Below are 18104 nucleotides of genomic sequence, written 5' to 3'. Positions count from 1 at the left end.
GTGATATTTGAGCTACACTGGGAATCCATTTTTAAGTGACACAATGTCCTGGATGGCCTCATAATTCCCAAACACCACAATTCTATTTAACTGGAAACTAGTTAGTGGGTAAACTACCTATTAGCTTCTTAGCAGATGTCCTCATTGCCACTCAATTATCTTGCTTAGGATTTTAACTTCATTCTCTAGCTTGATTCCATTTGTTTCTCTTTAAGACTTGTGAGACAGAGCAGACCTTAAGTTGACAAGGAGTTTCTCTGTTTGTTTGACAAAGGTATAAAATATCCCTTGGGGATTTAAACAGTTTTGTACCACAGGAGCTGCAGAATGGATTACTTGACTCTTAACTGATGGACTATCTTCTTCCTGCATATAAACTGTCCACACTGTAGCATCTAGATAGCAGCCCACACCCCCTTCTTACCTCAGTCAGCTCCCAGGTAATACTGATTGTCCAGCAGAGGCCATAACTACGGATCAGCAAGGCCTTCATAGCCCAGCCCCAGAAATGTCCAAAGGCAAATATATCAAAATGGCTGATAATCCTCTCCCAGGTGATAACATGGCAGTTCACAGCATACTCCTGTTTAAAATAATAAGGAAAGAATTAGTAATACTCTAGAAATCAACTTGCTTCCAGGATTTGGACAATAAAATGAAAAGAACTGATATGATCTTGATAATTAATATATGTCCTACCCAATAAAAAGTTTTGGTAACTGAAGATGCTTGAGGAAAAATGGACAAGTATTAGAGTTTATACACCAGAATTGCTTTGCTCTGAATTGCAAAAGCTTGGTTAAAGTGGGAAGCAAAACCATTTTACAAAGGCTTAACCCATCTTAAAGAAGTGGTATCGGGACTTCCCTGGTGGCTTAGTGGTTAAGAATCCACCTGCCAATGCACAGGACACGGGTTCGAGCCCTGGTCTGGGAAGATCCTACATGCCGCGGAGCAACTAAGCCTATGCACCATAACTACTGAGTCTGCGAGCCACAACTACTGAGCCTGCATGCCACAACTACTGAGCCCGTGTGCCTCGAGCCCGTGCTCCGCAACAAGAGAAGCCACTGCAACGAAGAGTAGCCCCCACTTGCCGCAACTAGAGAAAGCCCGTATGCAGCAACGAAGACCCAACGCAGCCAAAAATTTAAAAAAAAAAGATAAATAAATAAATAAATTTATTTTTAAAAAAGTAGTGGTATCATATAGCCCATGTCACTTGCTCATAGGGCAACTGTGTTAAAGCCATGAACAAAAACATAAATAGAGTCCCAAAAAATAAAGAATAACTAGAAACCCAATAGGTTCAGAAATTTTAAAACGCATCTCTAAATATGGAGTAAAAAAGAAATCATAATAGGAATTTAAAATATATTCAGTATTAAATGACAATGAAAACATTACACATCAAAATGATGAGATGCAGTTAAGCAGAAGTTAGAGGAAAATACAAAGCCGTAAATGTTTTTATTAGGAAAGAAGGAAAGCTGAAACATCCAACTTTAGAAATTAGAAGAAAACAGAATTACTCTTCCACCCAAAACTGTAGCAAATATTACATAATTTAAATATTAAAACATTATAAAGCTTTGAAGAATTTAGGTTCCACTTCTAACCTTTTCATTTTTAATATATTTTAAAGTAATTTTAAGTCAACGTCCTTATACTCCTGTGTTTATTATGAAGTAATTATCACATGACATTTCTCAGGAAGCTCTACATTTCACATTCTTTTTTCCCCAAATTAATCTGATAGGAAAGAGTTAAGATTTCAGCCAGCTGACGGAATACCTATAAAGTATAATATTTTCAAATTTTAGAAGCAATACTTTCTGAGGGAGCCAAAAGAGCACCATGGTGCTCCTCTGTCTCTTCTGAAACCTGCCGCATCAGACTTCTGAAGCCTTTCTCAGACCTAATCCATTTTAATTTGCAGAGCTCAAAGGACATTTTTAAAAATTGTATTTTTTTGAGAAACATTCTGATGTGGTATTATGATGTGTAAGTGGGAAATCTAGAGAAAAGAGGAAAAAAATCAATAGGGGTGAGTCAAGATAAGCCTTAAAAAGACCAAACTGCACTGCAATGAGATGGAAGTTCTCCTTCCAGGCTCTGGAGCACGTGCCTGTCCCACGAATCACAGACGGACAGAGAGAAACACCCTTGCGCTAAAGCAGTAACATGTTAGGTTAAGGACAGCTTAAAGGTTAAGGAGAGCTTAAGGCTCAGTCAACCCCAAATTCCTCACCCACCCTATCCTCTTATTTACTCCAGAGTGGGCTGCTTAGGGTTAGATAAGAAAGGGCTAAGTTCTGTCTTCAGAAATCTGTTCTTAAGGGAATCATGGGTTGAAGACCACTTTGGAGGCCTTTCTACTGCCCTCTAAGAGAACACTTATGTGTTCAACAAATGTAAAGGCACTTTGAAACCCATAAAGAGCCAGGTGTGTCTACTGGCATATAATTATTATGAACAAATCTGCCAATAATCACATCTGGAAGATCCCGAGATCCTGGTGCTGGGAGGGACGCAGGACACCGTGGTCTAATGCAGACGGGGAGCAGCACACGCAGGCACGAACCCCTGGAAGCGGGAGGACAAGGCATGAAATGAGGACACAGAGGTGGGGAAGCCAAGTCTGGGGAGGTGGAAGTAAGCAGTAGGTAAGGACAGATTCTGCCCACCTCCCAACTGGTGGATCGCTCACCTGGGTGGCTCCACCCTCTCCCTTGCTTGCCCGACACTTAACCAAACACCAAGTCCTATTCATTTTACCTCCCCAAGTGTTTTTTCCTCCGTCTATCTCACCACCACTGTTATTTCTTGCTTAGATGCCTGCAGTAGCTTCCTAAAACTATGAAACGTACACATGATGCTCTGATAAGCACCTGACTGCCCAGCTCCAGCTGAAGACTGCAGATTTTAACTCGACTTTCTACATACAAAATGATTTTGCAGATCACAAATCAGACCATTTTGGGTGTGTGTGTGTTTGGGTGGGGGGGTTGTGTCTGGGAAGACAGCCTTCCCAGTGTGGAAGGATCTCTGGGCCTCCTGCCCTGCTCTCTCGCTCCTTCCTCCCTGGGGAAGGTGGTGACCTTGAGAACACATGTACTCCACCCTCTTTAGGGTCCTCTCTTTGGAAATTATTTGCCCACAGACAGCACAGGTTCCCATCTGCTCTTTCAACCTTGGAGGAATTTTTGAGTCAGGCTCTGTCTGAAGCCCGTGGTTGTCCAATGGGACAGGGGAGCAGAGGCCTAATTCGGGGCGGGGGATTAGCACAACCTCGTGGCCCAGGTCTAAAGCCATCTGCTTCACTGAGCTTCAACCAGGAAGAAATCAGCTGATCCTGTGCACCTTTCTTCCCCAGTTTCAACACTGGACTGGAGATGGGCGTAATGTTTACTGACCCGTTAAAGCACCAATGGAGATCGTGTACCTCCTCTGCTTATAAACCTTCAGGGTCTTTTATCACATTCACAGTGTAATCCTAACTCCTCATCAATGTCTCCCCAGCCTCAGGAACTGCCCTCCTCTGCCTCTAATTCTTACTCTCCTTCACTCTTGACTGATCCCAGCTCCCAAGTTGGGGCTTCCATGCAGGCTGTTTCTTCTCCCTGAATAATGGCCTCGGCCCCCTACTCGCACTTTGCTTGGCTAATTCCCACTCATGTTTTAGTTGTCAATTTAGACATCAGCTCTTACAGAGGCATTCCCTGACCTCCCAGACTAGATTGGGGTTCTTTTATAAGTTCTAATAGCACCCATATCTTTTCCTTTATCGCACTGCACTGTATACTGAAATCATTATGCTTTCATTCTTATTTTTTTTAGCTGTTTTATTTTTTTTACTGGAGAATAGTTGCTTTACGATGTTGTTAGTTTCTGCTGTACAGTGAAGTACATCAGCCATATGTATACATATATCCCCTCTTTCTTTTTTTTTTTTTTTTTTTGCGGTACGCGGGCCTCTCACTGTTGTGGCCTCTCCCGTTGCGGAGCACAGGCTCCGGACGCGCAGGCCCAGCTGCCATGGCTCACGGGCCCAGCCGCTCCGTGGCATGTGGGATCTTCCCGGACCGGGGCACGAACCCATGTCCCCTGCATCAGCAGGCGGACTCTCAACCACTGTGCCACCAGGGAAGCCCTCCCCTCCTTCTTTTTTTTTTTTTTTTTAACATCTTTATTGGGGTATAATTGCTTTACAATGGTGTGTTAGTTTCTGCTTTATAACAAAGTGAATCAGTCATACATAAACATATGTTCCCATATGTCTTCCCTGTTGCGTCTCCCTCCCTCCCCCTCCCCTCCTTCTTGACCTCACTCTCCCAACCCGATCCCACCCATCCAGGTGGTCACAGAGCACCGAGCTGAGCTCCCTGTGCTACACAGCAGGTTCCCACTAGCTATCAATTTTCCAAATGGTAGTGTGTATGTGTCAATCCTAATCTCCCAATTCGTCCCACCACCTACTGCCTCAGGCCCCCTGTGTCCACACATCTATTTTCTACATCTGCATCTCTATTCCTGCCCTGCAAATAGGGTCATCTGTACCATTTTTCTAGATTCCACATATATGCGTTAATATATGATATTTATTTTTTTCCTTCTGACTTTCTTCACTCTGTATGACAGACTCTAAAAATCACATCTCTAAAAATGACCCAATTTCATTCCTTTCTATGGCTGAGTAATATTCCATATATAGGTACCACATCTTCTTTATCCATTCCCCTGCCATTGGACATTTAGGTTGCTTCCATGTCCTGGCTATTGTAGATAGTGCTGCAATAAACACTGGGGTGCATGTGTCCTTTTGAATTGTGGTTTTCTCAGGGTATATGCCCAGTAGTGGGATCGCAGGACCATATGGTAGATCTATTTGTAGTTTTTTAAGGAGCCTCCATACTGTTCTCCACAGTGGCTGCATCACTTGCATCCCTGGGATAAACCCCACTTGATCCTGGTGTATGATCCTTTTAATGTGTTGTTGGATTCTGTTTGCTAGTATTTTGTTGAGGATTTTTGCATCGATGTTCATCAGTGATATTGGCCTGTAGTTTTCTTTTTTTGTGATATCTTTGTCTGGTTTTGGTATCAGGGTGATGGTGGCCTCGTAGAATGAGTTTGGGAGTGTTTCTCCCTCTGCAAATTTTTGGAAGAGTTTGAGAAGGATGGGTGTTAGCTCTTCTCTAAATGTTTGACAGAATTTGCCTGTGAAGCCATCTGGTCCTGGACTTTTGTTTGTTGGAAGATTTTTAAATATAGTTTCAATTTCATTCCTTGGGATTGGTCTGTTTGTATTTTCTATTTTTTCCTGGTTCAGTTTTGGAAGGTTGTACCTTTCTAAGAATTTGTCCATTTCTTCCAGGTTGTCCATTTGATTGGCATATAGTTGCTGGTAGTAGTCTCTTATGATCTTTTGCATTTCTGTGGTGTCAGTTGTAATTTCTTCTTTTTCATTTCTAATTTTACTGATTTAAGTCCTGTCTCTTCTTTTCTTGATGAGTTTGGCTAAAGTTTTATCAATTTTGTTTATCTTCTCAAAGAACCAACTTTTAGTTTTATTGATCTTTGCTATTGTTTTCTACTTCATTTATTTCTGATCTGATATTTATGATTTCTTTCCTTCTACTAACTTTGGGTGTTTTTTGTTGTTGTTCTTTTTCTCTAGTTGCTTCAGGTGTAAGGTTAGATTGTTTGAGGTTTTTCTTGTTTCTTGAGGTGAGACTAAATTGCTATAAACTTCCCTCTTAGAACTGCTTTTGCTGCGTCCCATAGGTTTTGAGTCATCATGTTTTCACTGCCATTTGTTTCTAGGTGTTTTTTTTAATTTCCTCTTTGATTTCTTCAGTGATCTCTTGGTTATTTAGTAGCATATTGTTTAGCCTCCATGTGTTTGCGTTTTTTACAGTTTTTTTGCTGTAATTGATATCTAGTCTCACAGCATCATGGTTGGAAAAGATGCTTGATACAATTTCAATTTTCTTAAACTTACCAAGGCTTGATTTGTAATCCAAGATGTGATATATCCTGGAGAATGTTCCATGTGCACTTGAGAAGAAAGTGTATTCTGCTGCTTTCAGGTGGAATGCCCTGTAAATATCAACTAAGTCTATCTGGTCTATTACATAATTTAAAGCTTGTATTCCCTTGTTTATTTTCTGTCTGGATAATCTGTCCATTGGTGTAAGTGAGGTGTTAAAGTCCCCCACTATTATTGTGTTACTGTCGATTTCCTCTTTTATAGCTGTTAGCAGTTGCCTTATGTATTGAGGTGTTCCTATGTTGGGTGCATACATATTTATAATTGTTATATCTTCTTCTTGGATTGATCCTTTGATCATTATGTAGTGTCCTTCCTTGTCTCTTGTAACATTCTTTATTTTAAAGTCTATTTTATCTGAGTATTGCTGTTCCAACTTTCTTTTGATTTCCATTTGCATGGAATATCTTTTTCCATCCCCTCACTTTCAGTCTGTTTGTGTCCCTAGGTCTGAAGTGGGTCTCTTGTATACAGCATATATATGGGTCTTGTTTTTGTATCCATTCAGCAAGGCTGTGTCTTTTGGTTGCAGCATTTAATCCATTCATGTTTAAGGTAATTATCGATATGTACGTTCCTATGACCATCTTCTTAATTGTTTTGGGTTTGTTTTTGTAGGTCCTTTTCTTCTCTTGTGTTTCCCACTTAGAGAAGTTCCTTTAGCATTTGCTGTAGAGCTGGTTTGGTGGTGCTGAATTCTCTTAGCTTTTGCTTGTCTGTAAAGCTTTTGATTTCTCTGTTGAATCTGAATGAGATCCTTGCTGGGTAGAGTAATCTTGGTTGTAGGTTTTCCCCTTTCATCACTTTAAGTATATCCTGCCACTCCCTCTGGCCTGCAGAATTTCTGCTGAAAAGTCAGCTGATAACCTTCTGGGGATTTCCTTGTATGTTATGTGTTGATTTCCCTTGCTGTTTTTAATATTTTTTCTTTGAATTTAAATTTTGTTAGTTTGATTAATATGTGTCTCAGCTATGTTTCTCCTTGGGTTTATCCTATATGGGACTCTCTGTGCTTCCTGGACTTGGGTGGCTATTTCCTTCCCCATGTCAGGGAAGTTTTCGACTATAATCTCTTCAAATATTTTCTCAAACCCTTTCTCTTTCTTTTCTTCTTCTGGGGTCCCTGTAATTCAAATGTTGGTGCGTTTAACATTGTTCCAGATGTCTCTGAGATTGTCCTCATTTCTTTTCATTCTTTTTTCTTTCTTCTGCTCCTCCACAGTTATTTCCACCATTCTATCTTCAGGCTTACTTATTTGCTCCAGATTTGCTATATTTTCTGCCTTAGTTATTCTGCTATTGATTCCTTCTAGTGTATTTTTCATTTCAGTTATAGTGTTGTTCATCACCTTTTGTTTGTTCTTTAGTTCTTCTAGGTCCTTGTTAAACATTTCTTGTATTTTCTTGATCTGTGCCTCCATTCTATTTCCGAGATTTGGGATCATCTTTACTATCATTACTCTGAATTCTTTTTCAGGTAGACTGCCTATTTCCTCTTCATTTATTTGGTCTTGTAGGTTTTTACCTTGCTCCTTCTTCTGTAACATATATTTTTGTTGTCTCATTTTTTTTGATGGGTGGGGCTGCATCCTGTCTTGCTGGTTGTTTGGCCTGAGGCATCCAGCACTGGAGTTTGCAGGCAGTTGGGTGGAGTCGGGTTTTGGTGCCGCGATGAGGACCTCCAGGAGGGCTCACACCGAGTAATATTCTCTGGGCCTGAAGTTCTCTGTTAGTCCAGGGGTTTGGACTCAGTGCTCCTCTCACAGGAGCTCAGGCCCGACTCCCCGCAGGCCACACAGTGCCACAACAAAAACAAGAAATGGGCAACAAACAAAAAGGAACAGAACAATAACAAAGAATAAAAAATAAAATAAAGTTACAAAAATAAAACATATATTAGAAAAAATAAAAATAAGAATGAAACAAGAACAAAACAGGACCACAACAGAAAAAAAAAAAAAGGCCAGAAGAGGCTCTGGGGGGCAGGGCTTAGGCTCAGGACCTCTGTGGCCAGAGGCGACCCTGGAGGGCAGAGTTTCAGGCCCGGGGCCAAGCAGGCGGGGGAGCCGCTGGCTGCGTTCCCCTCTGATCCCCCAACCCCCCGAAGGTCTCTCCCTGTCCGCGCTGATTCCCTCGCCGTGAGTGGGCCCTTCCGAGCGTGGGAACCCCTCCCCTCCCCCACATTGTGCTTTCTTGATTCTAGGACACATCTTTTTCACATTTAGCATTTTGAGAATTGGGTGGATATTTCAACATATTACAATGTTTGGTGCACATATAATATAAGGTTTCCCTTTTCCCTTCCCAAAGTCATACTTGTAATTGATGGTGCATCTTACAATTGATGCTGACCTCCTGACCCTACGATCAAGCTTAACGTTATAAAAGAGAGACACCTAGACACCGTGTGGCTCTTAGTGTGATACACAGCACCATATATGAGCAGCCCTGCCACGGAAACTGGACTGGAATCTGGACCCCATCCAGCCTCTACATCTAACTTCCGTTTATAGAAAATACAGGGGGACAGAGAGATACGTTAATGACACCCTGGAAATGCAAGCTACAAAATCCAGACTCGAGATAAACAATAAAGTAAACAATGTGGCTTCTTTGACAATGTGGCTTCTTTGACAAACAAACCTCGACGTTGAAAAACGGTATGGAGGGACTGCAGATTAAGAGCTGCAACAAAGGCAATATGGGGACCTTGTCTGGATCCTAATTTGTACAAATCAACTGTAAAAAAACTTTACGAGGTGACTGGGGAAATGTGAACGCTGCATACTGTTACCTTGAAGCGACTGAAAACAGCATTGTGGTTATGTTTAAAAAAATCCATAGATATGGATATAATGTCTGATAACAATGCAAGATATGTGTGTGTTGGCGGCAGGGGGAGGGTGGAATGAAAGAAGATTGGGCCTGTGTTGATAAAATTTTAAAAAATTATTGGAGTTGTCTTAGACAACTCTCTTAGAAAAACAGCCAATGATAATTTGTTTAATTTGCCTTCTTGTAGAGGCTAAGCTCCAAGGGGAGAGGGAGCGATTGGGCCTACCCTGTTCCCCACTACCACCAGCACAGTGTCTAGCATGTAGAAAAAGTTCAGTCATTATTTACTAAACGGAAGACTGCTGCTCCAGACCACCCAATCTCCAATTCAGATGTGCTCACAAAGCTTGTCTGAAGCTTAGAACACACTTTTTTTTTTTTTTTTTGCGGTACGTGGGCCTCTCACCGTCGTGGCCTCTCCTGCTGCGGAGCACAGGCTCCAGACGCGCAGGCTCAGCGGCCATGGCTCACAGGCCCAGCCGCTCCGCAGCATGTGGGATCTTCCCGGACCGGGGCATGAACCCGCGTCCCCTGCATCGGCAGGTGGACTCTCAACCACTGTGCCACCAGGGAAGCCCATATTTTTGAATAGAATAAATATTTAGGAACATAGCAAAGTTTCCAATTATAGAAAAGACTGCCTCTAACAGGATTTCAATGACTGCCCTCCCCAACTCCAAGTTATAATGTTAATTTTAAGGGAAAAGGGAGTCTGAATTTCAATGTGCGATACCAGGCACGGACTAGAGCCTGGTATCAGGATTAGAAATAGGTGGCAGCTGAAGGAATGGGGAAGGCAGAGGGCTCCTGCAGCCAGGCAACTAAAGGCTTCTGTCTTGCATAAAGGCGCTCTCCTTACCACAGGTTCTAACAAGGGAATGCGTTTCTCTAGAGCCATCAATGAACAGATCCTTAGAACTGTAAAAGATTCCTTTAAGGAAGTAAAAAGTGATAAGGGATTGGAGATGAAGACTGAGGCTGGTCTACCACCACCTGGAACTGCAGAAGTTGAAAACAGCTTCGGGTTTTGTTTGGCAAGAAAGAATTAGCCAATCCCTGAAAACTAGTTTTAAATGCCGGTTTCAGCTCTTTGGGGGCTGTGATTGTGACAATCGGATGTCCCTGTGATGTCAAATTCCTAAGGAAGGTAGATGTCAAAGTATTATTAGATTCAACCTCCCCCCACTGACTGTGAGAACAAGACTGAGAGACACAACAGCAAATCCACCTGAAGTTAGTTTACTTCATAATATGTCCAATTTTGCTTAAAAACCCAGGAAACTTGCGGGGAGAAATATAATCTGGGATATCCTTCTCCCAATCGCCATATTGTAAGATGCCTGTGAGTGTCAAACACTTGTTATTGTAATAACTATATGCTTGAGGCACCGGCCTGAGGGGAAATGTAGGTTTGGGACCCAGAGGGATCTTATATTAAGCTTCTATTTCCTCCTTGGTAAAATGGAGGCATTAACATATAGACTGTAATATAAAGCACCCAGCACACTACCTGGCAGAGCAGACAGTCCACAATCAGCAACTGCTGTCAGCCTCACTGTAACTGTCATCATCAGCATCATTAGAAGCTGTACATCACCCTGTACCGTTCTCTTTCTCAGAGGAAGAAACTCCAAGACAGACTTTTCTCCTTGACACTTTTAAATAATTTTTGGCATTCCTATTTTTGTCTTTAGCTTGTCCTTTATAAAAGATAAAGATAAAATCTGGAAACACCATTCCAAGAAGGGTCTGACCAACCTCAACTATGCTGGAATGATCACTTCTTGGACTGTTTATTAAGTCCCTCTGTATTGCTTTTTTGTTTGTTAAACAAGGACCCATCTACGGTCCAAATGCCTGTTCTCCTTTTCTGATCATCACTAGGTGTTTCTTCAATCTGTACTAAATGTTAGGCACTTTAAAAAGTAAAAAAGGAAAGGAACTTTATAAAGTTTCCTATAAAAAAGTTTATAACTTTAAACTATAAACTTTTATAGTTTCCTATAAAAAAGGAAAGGAACTTTATAAAATAGTCTCTTCACTAGAAGTCAAAGTACAGAGTAGTTTTAGCCAAGAAAAAAAGTATTTATTGTCATTTAATAAAAATAAAGAATGAAATGGCCTCCATCATTACGAATGGCACCTTCATGGCAAGCAGGTGGGAAGAATCACAGCATCAGGGCCGGGGTCAGGGAGCAGAGGGGTCAAGGGTGACACTGACACAGCAGGTGCAGCTGCCATCAGAGGACCTGGTGTGTGCGAGGCATCGCGTTAGGCCTTTGTTTAGCTCACAATAAACTTCCAAGATAAGTATTATTTCATTTTACAAAAGAGGGAATAGGCTATAAGTTCGTAGCCCAAGGTCCTACAGCTTACAAGTGTCAGAGGCTCAATTCCCACCCACGGCTGCCGGATGATAATATTCACATCTTCCTACCACCCCCTTTGGGCCAAGAAAGGATTCATTTCCCTGGACTGTACCATTCATGGAACCACGCACGGCACCAACCTGCCCAGAGACCTGGTGTTTAGATACCTACGTAGGAAATATGGAGAAGGACCAATTTAAAATGTGAAGTCAATTACCTGCTACACCCAAGAGTCAACCAGTTTCTCTAAGACACAGCAGACAAGTACGTACCATGATATCTGCTTCCCTTGTGGCGTATCGAAGGTTCGGATCTAGCCAGTACATCAGGGATTTAACCTGCTCAAAGTTCAGGAAGAGCAGGAACACCAGGAACAGGAAGTAGAGCACGCTGAGCCCTGAGGGAAACAGAAACATCCTCAAGTCGGGGAGAGAGCCGGTGTCAGACGCACAACACACACCGCGCTCAAACTGCTCATGGCCCAAAGCGCACACTGGTGCTGTAACATGGGCTGTGGAGACCCCTGTGACAAGCTGCTGGTCTTTCCTTTTTTTTTTTTTTTTTTTGCGGTACGCGGGCCTCTCACCGCTGTGGCCTCTCCCGTTGCAGAGCACAGGCTCCCGACGCGCAGGCTCAGCGGCCATGGCTCATGGACCCAGCCGCTACGTGGCATGTGGGATCTTCCCGGACCGGGGCACGAACCCGCGTCCCCTGCAGGTGGACTCTCAACCACTGCGCCACCAGGGAAGCCCTGGTCTTTCCTTTGATGAGAGTCTGACGTATGGTCCTAGTTCAGACCGAGAGGAGTGAGTAACCCTCTCTGAGAAGAGGATGCTGACGCTCTCATCAGCATCAGGAGTGGCAGACCATGGGCGAGAGCGTGGAGGAGTAGGCGTGGCCTTCAGGCAGGCAGAGGCGAGCAGGCAGGTCCCTGCAATGAGGTCTAGGAGCCAGCACGTGGCTGGGTGCTGGCAAAGAGGGGCCCACGGAGCAAGGCGGCTATGAAGCGACGGTCAGGGCTCGGGGCCACGGCGAAGACTGCAGGCTTGATCTTAAGTCAAAGAAGGAGCACCTGGGCTTCCCTGGTGGCGCAGGGGGTGAGAGTCTGCCTGCCGATGCAAGGGACACGGGTTCGTGCCCCAGTCCGGGAAGATCCCACATGCTGCGGAGCGGCTGGGCCCGTGAGCCATGGCTGCTGAGCCTGTGCGTCCGGAGCCTGTGTTCCTCAATGGGAGAGGCCACAACAGTGAGAGGCCCGCGTACCGCCAAAAAAAAAGGAAAGAAGGAGCACCTGACGGGTTTCAAATGGGGAAATAAGATGATGTAGGTAACATTTCAGGAAGTGGACTCTGGTCACTGGGTGGCGAGTAGACCGGAGATGGGCGAAGCCAGGCAGACAGGCCAGTTTGGGGTAGGGACAGACAGGTGTGGAGGCAAGAGGTGGCCCAGGGTCACTCATCCCCATCTTACACCCCAGCTCAGTCCCTGGGGGCATCACATCACTGTCACATCATGTCGTAATTGGTATCCTAATAATCACCCCATATCATTTAGAAAAGACAGTTAATAATCTACTTTAAGAAGGCAAAAGCCAAAAAAAAAAAAAAAAGAAGGCAAAAGCCTGTAAAGACATTTTAGAAAGACTTGAGAACCAGCCACCAGTGGTTTTGTCACTTCTTTTCCTGCTAGAATGAAAATGCGTATGTAGGACATCTAGACGCTGTGATACAAATGACCTTGGACCACAGTACCCCATCCAAAGTGGGCTGGCACCATTCCCAGGGAGCTGCTCCAGAGGAGAGAATGTCCGTGGCTGAAACTCCCCATAGCGGCTATAGCACAGGCCTTCAGAACGGGCCTCTCCCGGTCCTCGGGGAGTTCGGGGGGCCTGAGAGTAGCACGGCTGACTCAGTCATGCATCCCGGGGCCCAGGGGTCACGTGTTTTTAGGCAAGCTTATATGATTACCTTCTTATATATTAGGTACCAGCTACTTTTACAGATTTTCACTTCAAACACCCCCCACTACACCCTTTTGAAATAATTATTTTAAGACAGAAAGAAGGTGTTTGTGGAGCAGAAGGCTCTTAACCTAGAGTTCACAGTTGGTCTTCAACATCGCTGAAGCCCTGGATATAATACACAGAACTCTGTGTGTGTGTGTCTGTGTGTGTGTGTGTGTGTGTGTGTGTGTGAGAGAGAGAGAGAGAGAGCATGTGTGTACTGCGAAAGGGTCTATAGTTCTCATCAGGTTATCCAAGTGTTCCATGATCCCAGGGAAGAAATAAAACTGCTCATTACTCATGATGGACCATTTGAAATCTGAAAAACTCAGGTGTAGCCAACTAGCTAAAAAGGACATAACTTCAAGCAGCAATATTAAGTTCATGAGCTATAAGTATAACGCACCCAGGACTATCTTTTAAGAAATGTAAATGAATCATGCACTTCTCTGCAAAAAAAAAAAAAAAAAGAAATCCTCCCATGACTTCCTCCTGCCCTTCCCAAGCTGTGTGGGGTCCCATCTGTGCCCAACTCTGCCTCTCTAACTACTCCCAGGCCTGCTACCCTCCGGCCACACTGACTGGGGACACACACTTCTAGCTGGGGACCACTTTGACAGTCTTGCCTTAGCCTGGCCTTCCTCTCCGCATCTTTGCCTGGATCCTTCTTTACAGGCGGGTTTCTGCTTAAGCACACTTCCTTCAAGCCACCCCTCACCTGAAAGTGAAAGCGGCTACTTAGTCACTATTGCCTCTTGTGGTTTTAATAAACTTCCTAGCGCTCCGTGACATCAGCTATTTTCTGATTATTGATTTGTTTCACAGTGTGTTTGCTATAGCTGCCCTCCCTGCTGGGGGCCCCTCCACCCGCAGCCTCCGGGCCAGAGCAGCCGCCCACGCAGAAGGACTTGGTGAACACCTGCTGAGCGAACGACCAAGATTCATTACTAAATTCAAAGAGATTTGCCTATAATCTCTGAAGGGTGAAAAATAAACAAACTTGAGCCAAATGTACATTTTTCGGTCCTTTTGCATAAGATTAAATTTTCTGAACCTTGTATAACTTATTTGACGATTATTTAGGTAAGATGAAGCCAATATCTGAAGTTCTGAAGATATGCTTTAAATCCACTCAGGTGGTTTTACTTTTTGGACTAGAAATCAAGTAACCATAAGAGATCCAACATTTATATGAGATGCTTATCACTAAACCTTAGTTCAAATCAGGGCTCTTTGCTAAGACTTCTCTTTTTCTAAGCTCTTTCCCATTCACAACACTGGGGAGTTTGCTGGGGTTTCAGTCCCTCCTGGATGCTGATGAGACAAACGTGCTCATACGATGCACGTGAGCTTGCACCAGCGAATAGCAACGTCAGGAAGAACAAGCCACATTCCCTCGTGTCAAATCCTGTGCATTAACAGACAACAGCATGGGGGCGGGGTGGTGACAGGGGTAGGGGTGGGGGCTTGAAACAGTTCACGTGTATGAGAATTTCAGCTGTCACCAGCACTTTTTTGTGGCAGAGCATTTTAATACAAAATTGATATCAGGAACACCAAAAAGTAAAAAGTTATTAAGCTTTACAGTAGAGTGGTGAGGAAAACTGCTATAATATACAGAAAAATATTTGCTTCAAGTAGAATGGATTTTTAAACCGACTAATGGGTAACTCACCGAAAACCATTCGCCACAAGGCCGGATGAGGTCGAGTAAACGGACCTGCAGAGATAACATTACAAGGTCAGACAGACTGCTTTCAAACCAAGACTAAAACAAAGACAGTGATGCTGATCTCCACAGAGATAAAGGGTTAAAAAAAGCTCTCCACTGTTAAATTTTTTTTTCTACATAAATACTCTGGGGTCAAAGTCTAAGTTGAAATGTTTTATCCACATTGTAACAGCCATTCCCCACAATTGTAACAGGCATCAATCTCAACAGAGGCTTTTTTTAAAGCTTAACTCAGATCATAATTTCCCGTGGACACAATGTTATAACAGCGAGTAGGTCACCAGGCCAGCCTTTAACTGTATGTAATACTTACTGGACATTAACAAGAAACCTCACAGTCCCCCAGGAGCTACTGGATCGTGTGTGTGTGTGTGTGTGTGGGGGGGGGGGGGGGGGGGGCGGAGAGAGAGAGAGAGAGAAAGAGAGAGAGAGAGAGAGAGAGAGAGAAAGAGAGCGGACACTGAGGGGCTGTGACAGTAAAAGAGAGAAATACCGTGCCTGGAAAACAAGTGCAATGGGAAGTGACACTGAAAGCAAACTCTTGGAGCAGTGGAACACGCTGATGCAGGAGCTTTTGATCATGTCCTGTGGTAACAAAATACCTTTGACTAGCTCAGATACACAGATGCAGATTCCACGGGAGGGAAACCAAAGTTTCACGGGATGAAATTTACTCTTACTACAAGTGATACAACAATACTCTGTCTTCTATCTTATTTCATTAAAAAAAAATAATAGAAGACGAACGCAAGTAAGCTGGGCCTTGATCTGTTAAACTGATTTACCACCAACTGAAGGGTTACAGCTCGCAAATATTGACCATTGTCCTAGAGGGCACCTGACCTATTTGGGGCTGCCCACGCCTTCCTGCACTTGGAGGATTTCTAGCATTGTGATCCCATATCTCCAGAAGAGATGTCAGAGCTGGCTGCCCAGCTTCCTTATAAGCGGGTCCTGGTCCTTTCGTCGCACCCACGCCAGGCAGCATCAGGAGCGGGTGACAGTGGAGGTAAGTGTGCAGAGCTCTCCCCCCCCTTTGGCCCAGGCCAGCAGGGACACTAGTGGGAGGTGGCACTCCTCACACTGATGAAGGTGGCACTGGCGACTGGGGCAGAGGCAGTTCAATTTAGAGTTCTCTGTACACGTGATGGTGGGACAGACTGTAGCCAAGGCTCACTCATTAGACCAGGCCTGGGTGATGTGCCGCCAGCTCCTAGAAGCTTAGCCTGGGGCCTGGTTTCCTAGTCCTCCTAGGATTCCTCCAGCCAGTCCGTCCATCACAGCTTCTGTTGCTTATGACCAGGAATCCTCTCTGCAGCAAACGTTACATTGTAAATTTTATTCTGGGACTCATTCTAAAGGGCCCATCTCTTCTTAAAAAGACCACACTGAGGGCTTCCCTGGTGGCGCAGTGGTTGAGAGTCCGCCTGCCGATGCAGGGGACACGGGTTCGTGCCCCGGTCCGGGAAGATCCCACATGCCGTGGAGCGGCTGGGTCTGTGAGCCATGGCCGCTGAGCCTGCGCGTCCGGAGCCTGTGCTCCGCGACGGGAGAGGCCACAACAGTGAGAGGCCCGCGTACAAAAAAAAAAAAAAAAAGACCACACTGAAACGTTCTAACTGCTTTCTTTGGATTGAATCAAGTTCATTTTAGTAATATCAGTTACAAGTACCTCCACCCTCCAAATCGATTCAGTTTCTGAGTTTAAATGAGGAGAGATCAGAAGATGAGTTAAGTTTGAGGGACTCTACATTATCCAAAATAATATGGTGTCTGAGTTTTGGATGGCAAGTTGAGAGAGCTCAGATAAGTGAGGGATTTGTCTGAAAGTTTATCTGTGTCTGTTCGATTTCTGAGTTCTGACAGCAAAGGCTCAGACAGCACGGGACACCTGTATTCTTTTTAATCAGCTGTTTTCTCAAAAAAGGCACAGTAAAGCATAGAAACCAGAATCCCCTCCCAGGTAACATAACCTGGTTAAATTTCTTCACAAGTTATTGGAAAACTGATGGCTACATTTGTCTTCTTTTAAGTAATTTTAATAGCTTGACTTGTCACCAGGAATGACTTGTCTTATGGTAGCAGTTTGGTTTGCAAGCATTACTTCATCCAAACTACTTTTTTTAAACATCTTTATTGGAGTATAATTGCTTTGCAATGGTGTGATAGTTTCTGCTTTATAACAAAGTGAATCAGCTATACATATACATACATCCCCATATCTCCTCCCTCTTGCATCTCCCTCCCACCCTCCCTATCCCACCCCTCTAGGTGGTCACAAAGCACTAAGCCGATCTCCCTGTGCTATGCTGCTTCCCACTAGCTATCTATTTTACGTTTGGTAGTGTATATATGTCCATGTCACTCTCTCACTTCGTCCCAGCTCACCCTTCCCCCTCCCCGTGTCCTCAAGTCCATTCTCTACATCTGCATCTTTATTCCCGTCCTGCCCCTAGGTTCTTCAGAACCTTTTTTTTTTTTAGATTCCATATATATGTGTTAGCATACGGTATTTGTTTTTCTCTTTCTGACTTACTCCACTCTGTATGACCATCCAAACTATTGAATTAACCCCTCAGACATAACATGGGACACCAGCTTTCTCTATGACTTCTTCTTACAAGGTAAAACTCTGAAATTTTATGATTATTTGGCTTGCAACAGAATTCCATGCCCAATCGGTACTTGGCAGTGGGGTGGTGAGAGGACCATCATTCCCATTCTATAGCTAAAGACACTGGGGCATAAGGAACTCACCCAGGGCCACACGGCTCACAGGACTCCAGGTCTGAGAGCCCGTGTGCACTTTGTCTCCGGGCCTTTGGAAAACAGAACTTGGCCCTTTTTTTTTTTTTTTTTTTTTTTGCGGTACACGGGTCTCTCACTGCTGTGGCCTCTCCCGTTGTGGACGCGCAGGCTCAGCGGCCATGGCTCACGGGCCCAGCCGCTCCGCGGCATGCGGCATCTTCCCGGACCGGGGCACGAACCCGTGTCCCCTGCATCGGCAGGCGGACTCTCAACCACTGCGCCACCAGGGAAGCCCTCGGCCCTTTCTTATGTCTAACCCTAAGCAGTGTGCTCCAGAGTAAATAAGAGGATAGAGTGGTTCGGGAA

The 18104-nt window shown here is 44.2% G+C and overlaps 1 protein-coding gene across 5 annotated transcripts in view; it reads right to left on the bottom strand.

Annotated features, from left to right (window-relative positions):
- The window catches only part of PTDSS1 (phosphatidylserine synthase 1), a 67991-nt gene that overhangs the window by 29792 nt on the left and 20095 nt on the right, over nucleotides 1–18104 (bottom strand). For all 5 annotated transcript variants that reach the window (XM_073794602.1, XM_073794603.1, XM_019925101.3 and 2 more), the window contains 3 exons: nucleotides 14934–14978; nucleotides 11529–11653; nucleotides 425–583 (listed from right to left, as the gene is read on the bottom strand). In XM_073794602.1, coding sequence (XP_073650703.1) covers nucleotides 425–583; nucleotides 11529–11653; nucleotides 14934–14978 — 329 coding nt within the window. The remainder of the gene's footprint in view (nucleotides 1–424; nucleotides 584–11528; nucleotides 11654–14933; nucleotides 14979–18104) is intronic.

Source organism: Tursiops truncatus, chromosome 17, assembly GCF_011762595.2.
Source record: "Tursiops truncatus isolate mTurTru1 chromosome 17, mTurTru1.mat.Y, whole genome shotgun sequence".
NCBI lineage: Eukaryota > Metazoa > Chordata > Mammalia > Artiodactyla > Delphinidae > Tursiops > Tursiops truncatus.
This window is presented reverse-complemented; position numbering and strand designations above follow the sequence as displayed.